The sequence below is a fragment of the Poromitra crassiceps genome, assembly GCF_964638095.1.
Source record: "Poromitra crassiceps genome assembly, chromosome: 26".
Lineage (NCBI taxonomy): Eukaryota > Metazoa > Chordata > Actinopteri > Beryciformes > Melamphaidae > Poromitra > Poromitra crassiceps.
This window is the reverse complement of record NC_139640.1, coordinates 2,755,154-2,769,203: the sequence shown is the minus strand read 5'-3', so window position 1 is coordinate 2,769,203 and position 14,050 is coordinate 2,755,154. Positions and strand designations below refer to the sequence as shown.

General features: G+C 41.5%; 1 protein-coding gene across 1 annotated transcript; it reads left to right on the top strand.

The window, feature by feature from the left end:
* The first annotated feature begins 5,311 nt into the window (after positions 1 to 5,311).
* On the top strand, positions 5,312 to 12,064 carry LOC310798686 (C-X-C chemokine receptor type 3-like). The gene is made up of 3 exons (XM_083661243.1): positions 5,312 to 5,358; positions 9,375 to 9,773; positions 10,806 to 12,064. The coding sequence occupies exons 1-3, from the start codon at positions 5,347 to 5,349 to the stop codon at positions 11,526 to 11,528; spliced, it is 1,134 nt and encodes a 377-aa protein (XP_083517369.1). The 5' UTR covers positions 5,312 to 5,346; the 3' UTR covers positions 11,529 to 12,064.
* The last annotated feature ends 1,986 nt before the right edge of the window (positions 12,065 to 14,050 follow it).

The following is a 14,050-nucleotide window of genomic DNA, read 5'->3' as shown; positions in this document are numbered from 1 at the left end:
GGAGAGAATGGGAAATGTGGGGGAGAGAACAGAGAAGGAGAGGTGGGGAAGGAGCAGGGGAAGGGGGAAAGAAAGAGAATGGGTGCCATGCTTTAAAATAGGATGGATGCCATGCTTTAGAATAGTGGGTCCATGTGGTGCCGTTTGGCTGCGCCACTGCAATGTACGTTCACGTTTACAACAGGACAGCTGAGCTCTACATGTCATGAGAGACCAGCGGGCTTGGAAAGGCTACTACTACAGCACAGAGCCAGGCGATTCAAACAGTAGGCTATCACTACCAGCAATATTGAAAGGCGCAAAACAATCAAACGTTAACGTTACAGATCGTGACCAACAACGTGTGTGTGTTTAATTTAACTAGCTGGCAGAAAAGGGGCAGAATTACTGGCGGCTAACGTTAGATTTGTGTGGGCTCAGTTTTGAACCTAACATTAGGTTACGTTAAGGAGAGATAGAAACACAGCAGCAGGCAGCCTACACAGTATGTAATGGAGAGAGTTCCTGGAAACAGGCGAGTTGAATTCACAGTTGAAGACTTGTAACGTTACTCACATTGGGTTGCAAACAGGAAAGAACGTGAAGTTTCTTCTTTCTTAACATTTTCACAACACAACCGACTTCTGCTTATCTTCTCTTCCTCTCCGCTTTACCGCTTCTCTGAACTGGGGATAAGGTACGCTTTGCCGCTTGTTTAATGCCGCCTGTGCGTCCCCCGTGTGTCGCGGTTGAGTGGAGTTAGCCTTTTTTATTATTAAATCTGCCAAATTTTTAATTCGAACAGATAATCACGATGGTCCGATGTAGAAGTGTCAGAGGTCGATGGGGGTCGGCCCATCGATGATAGTCGATGCCATCGTCCATGGTGCTGCCAACCCTAGTACACAAAGGAGAATATTGTCACAGAGGACTAAAACATGATTTACCATCTAAGGAAACCAGAAAATTTCACATTTGATAAGCTGGAACCAGAGAATTAGTACATTTTCCTTACAGAAATGGCTCAAAATGATGAACAGATGATCAAAATAGGCAATTAATGTAATATTTGGCAATTAATTGATGGATTGACTAATTGTTGCAGCTCTTTATCAGTTTTTATCAAATGTATTTTTATGTATTTTCAAAATACAAAATACGTATTTGTATCTCAAATACATTTTTCAGACGAGTATTTTGTATTTGTATTGTGATACATTTTTTGAGCAAGTATTTGTAATTTGTATCAAAATACTTTATGATGTATTTTCGCCCATCTCTGAGAGTGACGACAGGTAACCAGGATGATGAGGATGGGGGTCGGTGGTGATGATGTGGCCGGGGAAGGGTGTCAGGCAGGCGAAGGAGTAGTGGGTAGATGGCCCAGAGTGACGACAGGTGCCTGGGACGATGACGACCGGATCCAGGGCTGTGGTGGCGGGGGTGTAAAAAAAACACGATTTCAGACGGAAGCCCGTCTTTATTGTCACACGAACACTTCAACACATGCATGCGGCCACAACACACACTCATGCTGACGGTGGCCGGTGAAATATGTCCTCTGCATTTGACCCATCCAGGCTTTGTTAGGGTTGCTGTGAGACATGTGGATTTAGGTGCGGATACTTAAAGTCCCTGGAAACCAGAAATATTTCTTTATTATTTAGCATTTTGAGTTCATCACATCACAGGACCCTATGTTAATAAGCCACCAGCCAAATTTGAACGATGATGAACGTTGCAAAGTATATAAATTTAGGTTTGACAGTCGTGGCAAAACTCATGAGAAAATCATTATTTTTTAGAGTGTATTTCTCCCGCGGACTGTGTGGGCGTGTCCCATCTGCAGCAGGTTTTCCGAGAGAAAGAGAGAGCGCGAGACAGAGGGGGGGGAGGGAAACAGAGAAAGAGATCGAGTTACACAGCACTCGTGCTGTGTACACAGCACGAGTGTGTGTGTGTGTGTGAGAGAGAGAGTAACCTGCGTCACCAGCAGTGGGCAAGTGAACTAGGGAAGGTATGAAGCCAGTTCTGGAATTCCATTAATTCGAAAAGTCCGCAGGGGGGCGCACGTCAGGTCCGGAAGTGACGACACGTACATTGGCTCCAATGTAAAAATGAGCCGACTTCTCTCTCGTTCTGTGTCTTAAATAAACATTTTCCGAATGAGCTTATGGTCTGAATAAACAATTTCAAGTCTTTTTCATGCTCTCCTGGGCTCCGTTTTCTAAATTATGGTCCCATTCGAGTAAAAGAGCCGATAAAAATTATAACTTTGGGGGCAGGATTTTCTTTGACACCAGCCACAGGAAACCAGATGATAGTTGCCAAGGCAGGCTAGCTAGCTAGCTAGCAACGTAGCCAGATATTAAAAGTAAAATAACAGAAACAGCGTTACCCTTATGATATTTTAATGATGTTAGTAGACACACGTAATAGTATAGATCCCCGTTATGAGGTATGTTGATCAAAAGAACACCTAAAACGCTATATCGAAATCGGGTTTTAGTGGACGGGCAGCTCTGAAGTTGGGGCTTCAGAGCTGATCTGCGGCTAGCTAGCTAGCAACGTAGCAACAGTATAGAGCCCCCGAGGTCTGTTGATCAAAAGAACACCTAACGCTATATCGTTATGTAATGTGACTTGTGACATGATCACCACATTTCAATAAATATAACGTTTTTGCACATTTGAATGCTGCTGGTCGTTTGTGTAACGCTGTATATATTGGACATTTAAAGCTGATACACAATTGTGTTGAGGTAATTCCGCAAAGCTCAGTTAAAAATATAACGTGTAACACCAATGGAAGGATGGGTAGCATTAGCTAACGTCATCCAGGCTATAAACGTAAGGCTGTTATGAAACGCTGATTCAGACGTTACAATAATATGACATAATATGAGCCAGTTAGCCTAGCTAGAGAGAGTAATTTCAGACCACCAGATATCACCATATTTCATTTCAATAAATATAAAGCATTCGTTGATTGAAGCAGACTCAGACTGCTGGTCGGTTAAGTTTCTCCGTCGTCCTGTCCTCTGGTCCAATCTTCGGTTTGTGTTCACTCGACATCAACAATCTTATACATGATAATATACAACAAGGCTATCTTTGTTGACAATGTTTATTGACAAAAGCATTAAAACAAGCAAATATAACAATATTCTCCGGTCACTGGCAGATACTAGCTACAATTGTTCAAAGCAAATCTCTCATGTCAGCATTTGGCTTGTGTGTTATTGCAATTTCCTATGGTATTGCAATTTCCTATGTTGAAACAACTGATCAGCAGTAACGTGTATAGTTTAGCGTTAATCTCAGGAGAACAGAATATTATAGCTTTGATCTTCACAAATCATGATCCTCTGTTGTGTGTCCCATCTGGTACTGGACAGCAGCTACCCCTGGAAGAAACGAATTAGACACTGTTAATCACTGTATAATGTTAACGTTTGCTTACCCAACACTACGTGCGATTGGTAAATACTGTAAATGCAGAGGTGGATAAACTATCCAGAGGAGTTGAACCCCCAGCTTGTTCCCCCTCATCTAACGTTAGCTAGATATATAACGCTATAGCTGGTAGATCATATGAGTATGCTTTGAGTCTGCCTCATCTCAAAGAGGTAACCTAGGTAAACAGAACTGCGTTTGTTTTCTGTCTACGTCCGAATCTGTGCAGCATGCAATACTGTTTAACGTTGTATAACGTTAACTTATGCTACTCTAGTCTAACGTCCTCCTGTAATGACAAATGGACATGTAGCTAGCGTTAATGTCATGCTATGCAATTAGCGTTACGTTAGAAAATAAGATTACCTCGATTTTGTGGAAGATGCAAGCGGCAGGCTGGTGACGCCGCGCGAGGTCTGGAGGAAATAATACTCTGGTTTTTCTTCGGGCTATTGTATTCACTGTGACAGCAATGGAGCAAGGCTAGCAATAGCAACTAACGTTAGCAACATTTGTTAGCCAAGCTAACGGCTAGCAGGGAAAATAACATGAACAAGATGGATGCCGTGGCGGAGGAAACCCTCCCCCGAGTCCCGTCCACGCTCACGCCCTTTCCTGTTTTCCCGGCTCCAGGTTTGAACAGATTTCCCACAATGCAACAGGAAAATCCATTCATCCAATCAAACGAAATCAAACAATATCGGGAAGTGAGCTTCATTTTGCCGTGTCAAAAACATATAGCTCAGTTGGTCCATATATTGTACTGTCCATGGTCACCAGCCTGTGTGTCTCTCGCTCTCTCTCACTAGTCCCGAGAGAGAGAGAGAGAGAGAGAGAGAGAGAGAGAGAGAGAGAGAGAGAGAGGCATAGGATTGCGCGCATGTACAAAGGTTATATAGAGCTTATGACGTCATAAGCTCCTGCGTTTTAGCACCTCGCGCACTGCTGTCTTCAATGAGGAAGTACTTTGTAGAATCTTGTAGAAAAGTGGCGATTTTAAGGCTTTGGGTTGAAAGTAATGTATAATAATTTCTGGGACACATAATTACTAACATAAGACCCTAAATAACATAGTTAGAACGTTTTTGTGGATTTTGGTTTCCAGGGACTTTAATGTCCAAGACACACTTGGTAACTGAAGTCTCGATAACTAGGAACGCTGTAGCACTTGAAAGCTGAGTCTGCAAGGTTCTAAGGTGGAAACTGTGCAGAAGGTTGTCGTGAGGTTAGTCTATGAACAACTGCAGATGACTTGCAGAGCAAACCTTTATAGGTCCCGAATATGACATCACCTTGTGTTATGACATCATCAGTGAGACCATCAGAGAGGCATGATTTAAGACACTTATGAATCATGACATCATCGCCGTCTGTGACATCATCAGTGATCTATGACATCATAGTAGGAATGATGACATCATCCTAACAGGCTTGTCCTTTCCTCCAGGGGGCAGGCCAGGAGCAGTGATCGCTTTTTCTTTCCAGCGCCCGGGGACCAACTTCGGGTGTTGTCGTCACTGGTCGGATGACGATCTTCTGCATGTTTTTAGTGGGGGGTTATGTACGGAGGAACCCCCTGGGGGGCAGTGCACGGGGAGAACATGCAAACTACACACAGAAAGGCTCTTTCTACGAGATAGCCCACCTGGGCAGTAGGCACTGAAGATATGGGGGGGTCACAACTCCAGCGCCCACAGCGTCCCAGGCGAGAATCGAACTCAGGACCTTCTAGCTGTGAGGCGACAGCCAGTACGGCGGTGGCAGCAGAGTTGGCGAGCAGTGCACTGGTAATGAATTATTGTCTGCTGAAAGAGGAAGTAGGAAGTATGACTCTCTATATATACAGCACACCGGCTGGCAAGCTTACAGCTCGTCTCTTATAGACTGTAGAAAGTCACAATTGAGAAGGCAATGGCGCATTTGGTGAGTGATTAATTTAGGATGTTGTGCATCTGATGTATATCATCCATCACTACGAGGATTATACTGTATATCAGAATGAAATAAATTCAGATTAGATTTCAATTGATTTGGTTTAATTGATTTGATTTGTTTGATTGATTGATTGATTGATTGATTAATTGGTTGATAGATAGAAAAAAGATCAAAACAAGAATAAAATAAAATTAACAAAAAACCTATACAACATGTCTTAAAGGGATAGTTCTGTTTGTTAGAAGTTGGGTCCTATGAGGTACTCTCATACAGTCAGTGCACTGGGTACAGCACTCTGGATGCATCGTGCACCGAGATCGGAGAACTGCACTGCAGCTGCAACAGGCACAGAGAGCTGTCTGCTGAGTGTGAAGGGGGCCATGAGCAAAAACGTAAAAAACAACAGCAAAAATATATTAAATGCTTCCATACTGCTCACCTGGCATAATGCAAGTCTCCACAAGCCCTGAGATGCCAAGTTGACTTGAAAAGATGTCATGTACACCCTGTTTTTAGCTGAAATCGTCACTATGGCTAGCAGCTGAAATTACAACAACTAGGTACAACCTTGCTATAGTGACAATTTTAGCTAAAAACAGGGTGTAAATTACATATTTTCAAGTCAACTTTGCATCTCAGGGCTTGTGGAAACTTGCATTATGCCAGGTGAGCCGTATGGAAGCACTTTATGTATTCTTTCTGTTGTTTTTTACATTTTTGCTCATGGCCCCCTTCACACTCAGCAGACAGCTCTCTGTGCCTGTTGCAGCTGGAGTGCAGTTCTCCTCTCTCGGTGCACGATGCATCGAGAGTGCTTTACCCAGTGCACTGACTGTATGAGAGTACCTCATAGGACCCAACTTCAAACAAACAGAACTATCCAAATTTCTCATTAAAAAAACAAAGTGAAAAAAGGGGGAGCTACTTGGAGTTTTAAGGCAATATTTAATAAGAAGTAATATATCTGTGTACAAGCAGTTACAAAACAGAATATATCTTCGATATACTACGGGCAAACAAAACGCAACGCGTTTCAACCACGCAGGTCTTCCTCAGGCAGTGTTAGCTGAGGAAGACCTGCGTGGTTGAAATGCGTTGCGTTTTGTTTGCCCGTAGTATATTGAAGATATATTCTGTATTGTAACTGCTTGTACACAGATATATTACTTCTTATTAAATATTGCCTTAAAACTCCAATTAGCTCCCCCTTTTTTCACTTTGTATACTATTGCCTTTTGAGCTGCTTTGGTCCACACTTTTTGTGATTTCCTCATTAAAAAAACAGAAATTAAACATTACTTGTTCGAAGTAGGAGTAGGAAGAAGTATACAGTCATTTAATTCCTACCCCTTCTCGGCTAGTTTAGTTTCCATATTCATAGTCATAGATATCCAATATATGTGTATGTATCTATAGGCTATATATAGATATAGATATACAAAGTGGAATCTGCTTATAGTAATCACGGTTATAGTGATCGACTGCTTATATTGATCAAAAAGCTTGGTCCCGAATCATTCCTACACATGCTGTTTTTAATAGTGATCAATTAGATGGTAATCTGCATGAGAAATAAAGAAAAATAAAAAAATCTATTATAATGATCCCCTGCTTATAGTGATCAATTTGACCCGTTCAAAGGTGATCACTATAAGAGGAGTCCACTGTATGTGGACTTCTGTGTGTGTGTGTGTGTGTGTGTGTGTGTGTGTGTGTGTGTGTGTGTGTGTGTGTGTGTGTGCATGTGCGCGTGTATGTGAGTGTGTGTGTGTGTGTGTGTGTGTGTGTGTACTATACTGCACGTTGCCATATCTATATGTATTTATATGTAACGTTAATATGTTGGCTCAAACCAAAACTCAGAACATATGTTCAAATTAAAAATATGTTTACTCCAGAAGAACCCTATGTTACTTTACCCCTGGATAGATCCAGAAGATCTTTATGTGCCCAGTTGAGAACGGGTACCCCCCCTTTGGCTATTGAGGTTGGCAGGTTCAATTCTATTGCTGAGGAGGAGAGACTTTGTACTGTATATGAATTAGGTGTTGTGGAAGATGAATTTCATTTTTTGTTTCATTATTACGCTATATGAGGAACCAAGATTGTCTCTATTTCAGGGTATGTGAGAAGAGATCAGGAATAACTCAGATTTACATTAAATGTCAGGACTTTGACCTGGATTCCTCAAGAACACAGCTAATTTCCAATATATATTTTGATTTTCAGCAGTGTTGAGTATCTCTTTAATGCAAAATAAGAAACCTGAACTATTTTGGTCAGGAGATGATGCTAAGTTGGAATGGCTATTCAAGTCTTCAGTTTGGCCAGGTTTATTGGGAGTGGTTGGAAACTCAGAATGGAGAAGTTGTTCATCTGAATATACAACTCTGTCTTGTCTGGTTTATGTTTGAGCTTTTTGTAGCTTGTTTGTTGATTTGTTTGTATTGTTGAACTTGAATGATTTGTGTCTTGTAAGCCCAGACGGGGTGGGCACCATGAATATGGTGCATGACACAGAAATACAAATGTATGTATGTATCTATCTATCTATCTATCTATCTATCTATCTATCTATCTATCTATCTATCTATCTATCTATCTATCTATCTATCTATGTTGAAACAAAAGTTATCTCTTAATTACAGAGAGGAATGGGCAAACGACATATGGTCTAGACTCTAAACCTAAGCTTAGATCATATGTTCAGATGAAGCAGCGTTTTGGTCCTGAGACCTATGTCACTTCCTTTTTTTTTTTCTTTTTTTTTTTTCATATTTTCTTTTATAATTTTCAGAACATAGAAAACAAAAACAGACACAGACAAAAAACAAAAACAAACAAGACATACATATACCAACATTAATATTACAAAATAGCGCTACCAGCCGCATCAAGTTCACATGTGCTTGTAAAAAATGTGCGTGAAATCCCATGCAAGGGGTCCATGAGAAGTCAGCCGAGCAAGTTACTTGTCGTTCTTAACCTCAGTTAAGTAGTCTAGAAATGGGTCCCAGATGATTGTGAATTTCCTACATGAATTAGTCCTCAGGAACCAAAGTCTCTCAATATGTATAACTGAGACCATGTCTGTCAGCCACAGCTGAAAAGAAGGTGGAGAGGGGCACTTCCACTCCTTCAGAATGAGTCTCTTGGCGATTGTCACTTCCTTTCTAACCAGAAACCAGAGGTCTTTATGTGCTCAGCTGAGAATTGGTATTCTGCCTCTTGCCATTGAAGTAGAGCGGTTCACCGCTATACCAGAAGAGAACAGGATATGCAATGTCTGTGATCTAAAAGATGTTGAAAATGAGTTTCATTTCATGTTTTATTGTACTTTATATGATGATTTGAGGATTTCCTTATTTGATGAAATGCAAAAGCAAAGACCTTGAGCTCTTCTGAGCAGATGATGGCCAGAAGTTGGAGTGGTTGTTTAAGACTGAGGTATTTAAGACTGCTAACTTTATCTCTAGGGCCTGGAATAGAAGGCACGCACAGTTCTTTAAGTAGGTTCAGGCTGTGGTTTTCATGCTGTACAACTTTACTCTATGTATTTTGGGTGTTTCTGTTGGTTTTATGTTTTGATCATTGTTTGTTTAAATGATGAACAGTCAAAGTGTCCTGTAAGCCCATATGGGCTGGGCTTCATTGGAAGCATGACACTTAAATAAAGAAAATCAATCAATCAATCAATCAATCAATCAATCAATATAATCTCTTGTGCAAATTATAAATAATTAATATATTTGCCTGTGTGTGTGTGTGTGTGTGTGTGTGTGTGTGTGTGTATATATGTGTGTGTGTGTGTGTGTGTGTGTGTGTGTGTGTGTGTGTATATATGTGTGTGTGTGTGTGTGTGTGTGTGTGTGTGTGTGTGTGTGTGTGTGTGTGTGTGTGTGTGTGTGTGTGTGTGTGTGTGTGTGTGTGTGTGTGTGTGTGTGTATATATGCTCAAAGAAAATGTGCAGCTTTGATTTTCTTGGTTGTTTGTATCATATTCAGGGTTCTATGAAGATTTCAGTAGAAGACGACCCAGATTTCTTTGACAGTTTGGCTGACCTTTATGACAACTACACTGGTACATATGATGAAGATGGAGACTGTTGTTCCGGTACCGGTGATGTATGCGACCTGAATGAGGGCATGCAGTTTGAGGCCGTGTTCATCCCGGTTCTCTACTCCGTGGCACTGGTCGTGGGTGTTCTGGGAAACGGGCTGCTCCTGGGCGTGCTGGCCCAGAGGAGGCGGACCTGGAGTGTGACAGACACCTTCATCCTCCACCTGGGCGTGGCGGATTGCCTGCTGCTGTGCACACTGCCCTTCTGGGCTGCACAGGCCGCTCAGGCCGACGGCTGGAGCTTCGGGACGCCCCTCTGCAAGATCACCGGAGCCATGTTCACGGTAAGAACCTGCTGGCGTACAGCAGGAAAGAGGCACAAAAACGGACCCGAGCAAGGCTTGGTAAACTTCTGAATACGGGCCCGGCGCCACGAGGGGGCGATGGGGGGCTTTGCCCCCTTCAGTTCAATTTTCTGCCCCCCTCACTTAAAAAAAAAAAAAAAAAAAAGATAGAATAGTTCATCTATAAAGGCCAGTTAGGCAATGTTTGTACCTGACATGTTTCGGCTGCTGTTTCTGCAGTCTTCATCAAATTTGATCAGTTTACGTTGATGTAGGCTACCCCCTATAAACATAGCTCTGTTGTTTCAGAATTGGCAGGGAAGCGCTATTTGCTGTGCTTTGGTTGTCACAAGGTGTCAGAGATGTAGCTATTTATTAAATTTGAACCTCACTGCATGTTGTAGTGATCATGATGTGATTAAAACACACACACACACACACACACACACACACACACACACACACACACACACACACACACACACACACACACACACACACACACACAGAGAGAGAGAGAGAGAAATCAGCTGCACCCAAACACACAGCATGCCATGAGCAGAAAGACAGAGACAATGCATCTGATCACTTTATTTCTTTAATTTAATGAACCTGGCACTGACTGGCTATTATTTTGTTTATTTTTTTGTCGATTTTTGCAGCAATTGTTTATTCTATGACTTTTCATATAGACATATATGTTCAGAGTGCTCCAGACAGGTCCCGCATTTCACGTTATGCAAAGCTCAGCTCTATTAATGCCTTAATCTGCTGCTGTGAAATAAATGTTTTATTTGATTTTGAATAGTAGTCTTTCTTGTGTTGTTATTGCGCTTTTCAGAGGTTATTATGGTTAAAAAGTCCAGAAATTGGCATAGCGGGTATATAACCTATGTTTTATGATATAAAAATATCATAAAAAAAAAATTCATCCTGGCGTCGGCCCTGCTTCTGATGTTACCATCTACAATGCTTTCGATAATTATACAATCAAATTTCACCTCTCTGCGCTGATATCTTTGTGCCCGCCAGATCAACTTCTACTGTGGGATCTTCCTGTTGGCCTGCATCAGTCTTGACCGCTACCTGTCCATCGTCCACGCTGCCCAGATGTACTCTCGCAGGAAGCCGTGGTTGGTCCACGTCAGCTGCCTGTCGGTCTGGCTCTTCTCCCTGCTCCTCACCATCCCCGACTGGGTCTTCCTGGAGGCCGTGCGGGACGAGAGACGAGGCAAAACCGAGTGCGCTCACAACTACCTGCTCTTCTCTCAGTCGGTATCTGAGTGGCGGCTGGCATCGCGCCTGCTGTACCACATCGTGGGCTTTGTCCTGCCTTCAGTCGTCCTGCTCTACTGCTACTCCTGCATCCTGCTCCGTCTGCTCCGCGGCTCCCAGGGCCTCCAGAAGCAGAGGGCCGTCAGGGTGATCCTGGCCCTGGTGGTGGTCTTCTTCGTCTGCTGGACGCCGTACAACATCACCCTCATGGTGGACACGCTTCACTCCAACGCCACCAGTCAGGCCTGTGCGACCAGAACGCATCTGGACAAAGCCATGGTAGTCACCGCCTCTCTGGGCTACCTCCACTGCAGCCTCAATCCTGTGCTTTACGCTTTCGTGGGCGTGAAGTTCCGCCGTCAGTTCATGGAAATCCTGAGGTCTCTCGGGTGCAAGGAGAAGATGGGTGTCCGATTCCAGTCCAGGAGAAGCTCCACTTGGTCTGAGTCTGCAGACACCGCCAACTCCATTGCTATCTGATAGAGAGAGAAAGATCGACGAGCAGGTACACAAATATCTGACCAACTCTTGCAGCAAATTGGGGGACCGGGAGACAGACACACCAACCTGGCTACGCCTCTGTAATGTTTTCACTGTATAATTAATTTGTTATATTTGCTGTTTATTCTGTCCTCAGAGGCTAGGCTTTCTGTCATGTTTATATTGGGTATGCGTTGCTCCTGTCTCGCTGAAGATGAGCATAAACACAAGGCCTGTCTTGTTTCTCTGGAAGGCTACAAACAAGGTTTCCCTTGTGGTGAAATTGTTAGTTTGTCGAGCAATATCAGGTGTACATATTGCAATGAGTAATTGCTATGATGCTATTTTACCATAGACTGTATAAAATATTTTACACAGTAACATACAAGTTAATCTTTTTAAATAATTACATGATGCATAATGACATATATATATATATATATATATATATATATATGCAGCATGTATAGCATTAGTTATATTATAGTACGCAGCATGTACAGTATAGCATTAGCATATTTGTGTTTGTGTAAACCAAGGAGATTCAATAAACTGTTTTAAGCTTTGTTTATGGACTTTTGTATGGACACTGAGGCAATTTAATTTTGACTCACAATATATATCTTTATTGGTTATATAAAATAGGAAAGACACAATATTGGCTTGCTCAGAATTTCAATTTTCCCTGCACATTTAGCTAAAACGATATAAAAGCAACCAGATGGATATGAAATAGACAATGGTTGAATGTTGTGGCCAGGGGCGTAGCTATGGTTGGGCCTGGCTGGGCCTAGGCCCACCAACTTCTTGTCTAGGCCCATCCAATCACGAGACTTTAAAGTCGAGCTGAACCCAAAAAAGATTTTTTTCCCATTTTAGTTAAAATACCTGGGTATTCACAAAAATCTAATTTCTTTAGTTTTTCACACTTTTTCACACCAAAAGTTCATTTTTCAAGATTTCCATACTATCCATAGGATAGTAGAAATTATGTGATCATGCTGCCACGCTAGCATTACTTAGTGTATGTCAGCATGTATTTTGAGCAGAGCTAAGTGCTGTTTGAATCCTGTGTCAAAAGTGAGGTTTTGCGCTGTGTCAAAAGGGCGTAAGTGCAATTACACCGTTTTGACAGCAAACAAAACAAACTTTTTGCAGTACACTATACAATGATTTCCCTGACCCTTTGAACAAATGGAATGGCCTGCCATGTTACCCAAAGAGCAGGTGGACCATGTGTCCCAGGACACATGACTTATTGATGTGTCCTGGCTGGGACACATTCAAAGAACTGTAAACACCTGCAAAACTCTTACTATCAGGCCTCGTATTGACCAGTTCACACTCCTAACCTTATAGAATAACATTTGAATCTAGGCCTAAGTATTTAATGGGAATATTAATATTTATATTCATCTAATATTGACCTAGAATATGAATTAGAATATAGGATAGTAGAAATTATCTCATCATGCTGACATAAGTAATTCTAGCATTACTTATGTCAGCATGCACTTTGAGCTGACCTAAGTGCTATTAGGATCCTCCAGTCTACCCACAAGGCTTGGTCAGTGTCAAAAGTGGGGTTTTGCTAGGTGTCAAAATGGCATACATTTACACCCTTTAGACAGCAAACAAACCCTACTGTACTTTTACTATCTTTGTAGTGAGCTATACAATGATTTGTACATAGGTCTACAATTATTTCTTTATTTTACTCCTGCTTATATACATAGTCATCACACTTATCACACTTGATCGCAGTCCTTGTTTGTTCATTTTAGCTTGTATGAATACCTTTTATTTTCCTTTGAAAGTACATTAAGAGCAACATATACCGGAGTTAAATTCCCTGTATGTCTACATACTTGGCCAATAAAGCTGATTGTGATTCGGATAATGTCAATTATGTCAATAGTGTGGCCCATCCACTTTGATTCAGGCCCACCTGTAATTTCATTTCTGGCTACTCCACTGGTTGTGGCAGATTATAAAGAATCCTAGGTAAGAGGACAATGTTTACAGCCATGTAACCTCTGAATTTACACAGTGCAGTGGGTTTTTTTTCATTTTCCAATTGATTGACATTTGAATCAAATGATTGAATTGAATTTATAAAGCATTTTCAAAGTTTGTAGATGTATGATATAGGTTTGATCAGCTGGTGAATGAATACACACAGCAGCAGTACCTAAAAATGCACACCCACACTCGTGGTTTCAGTGGAAATATCTTCGATCTCTTTGATAGGAGAACAGGATATGGTTCAAATAGAATATGATGCAACCTCAAGCATGTATCGTGCAGCAAAGCGTGAGAAGAGACATTATGCCCTCCAGCCGCTGGAGAATCCTATGGTCTTCAAGCTTTACTAATATTTTTATTTTATTATTTTGTTTTATTTTGTTTTATTTTGTTTTGTTTTATTTTATTTTATTTTATTTTATTTTATTTTATTTTATTTTATTATCGATACCAAAAGACGTTGAATCCTGGGATAACATGTAAAAGTGAGGACACTT

Excerpts from the sequence above, each read along its gene's own strand:
- LOC310798686 (XM_083661243.1), top strand. Across the intron at positions 9,774-10,805 it reads TCACCGGAGCCATGTTCACG|ATCAACTTCTACTGTGGGAT; the intron begins GTAAGAACCTGC and ends TGTGCCCGCCAG.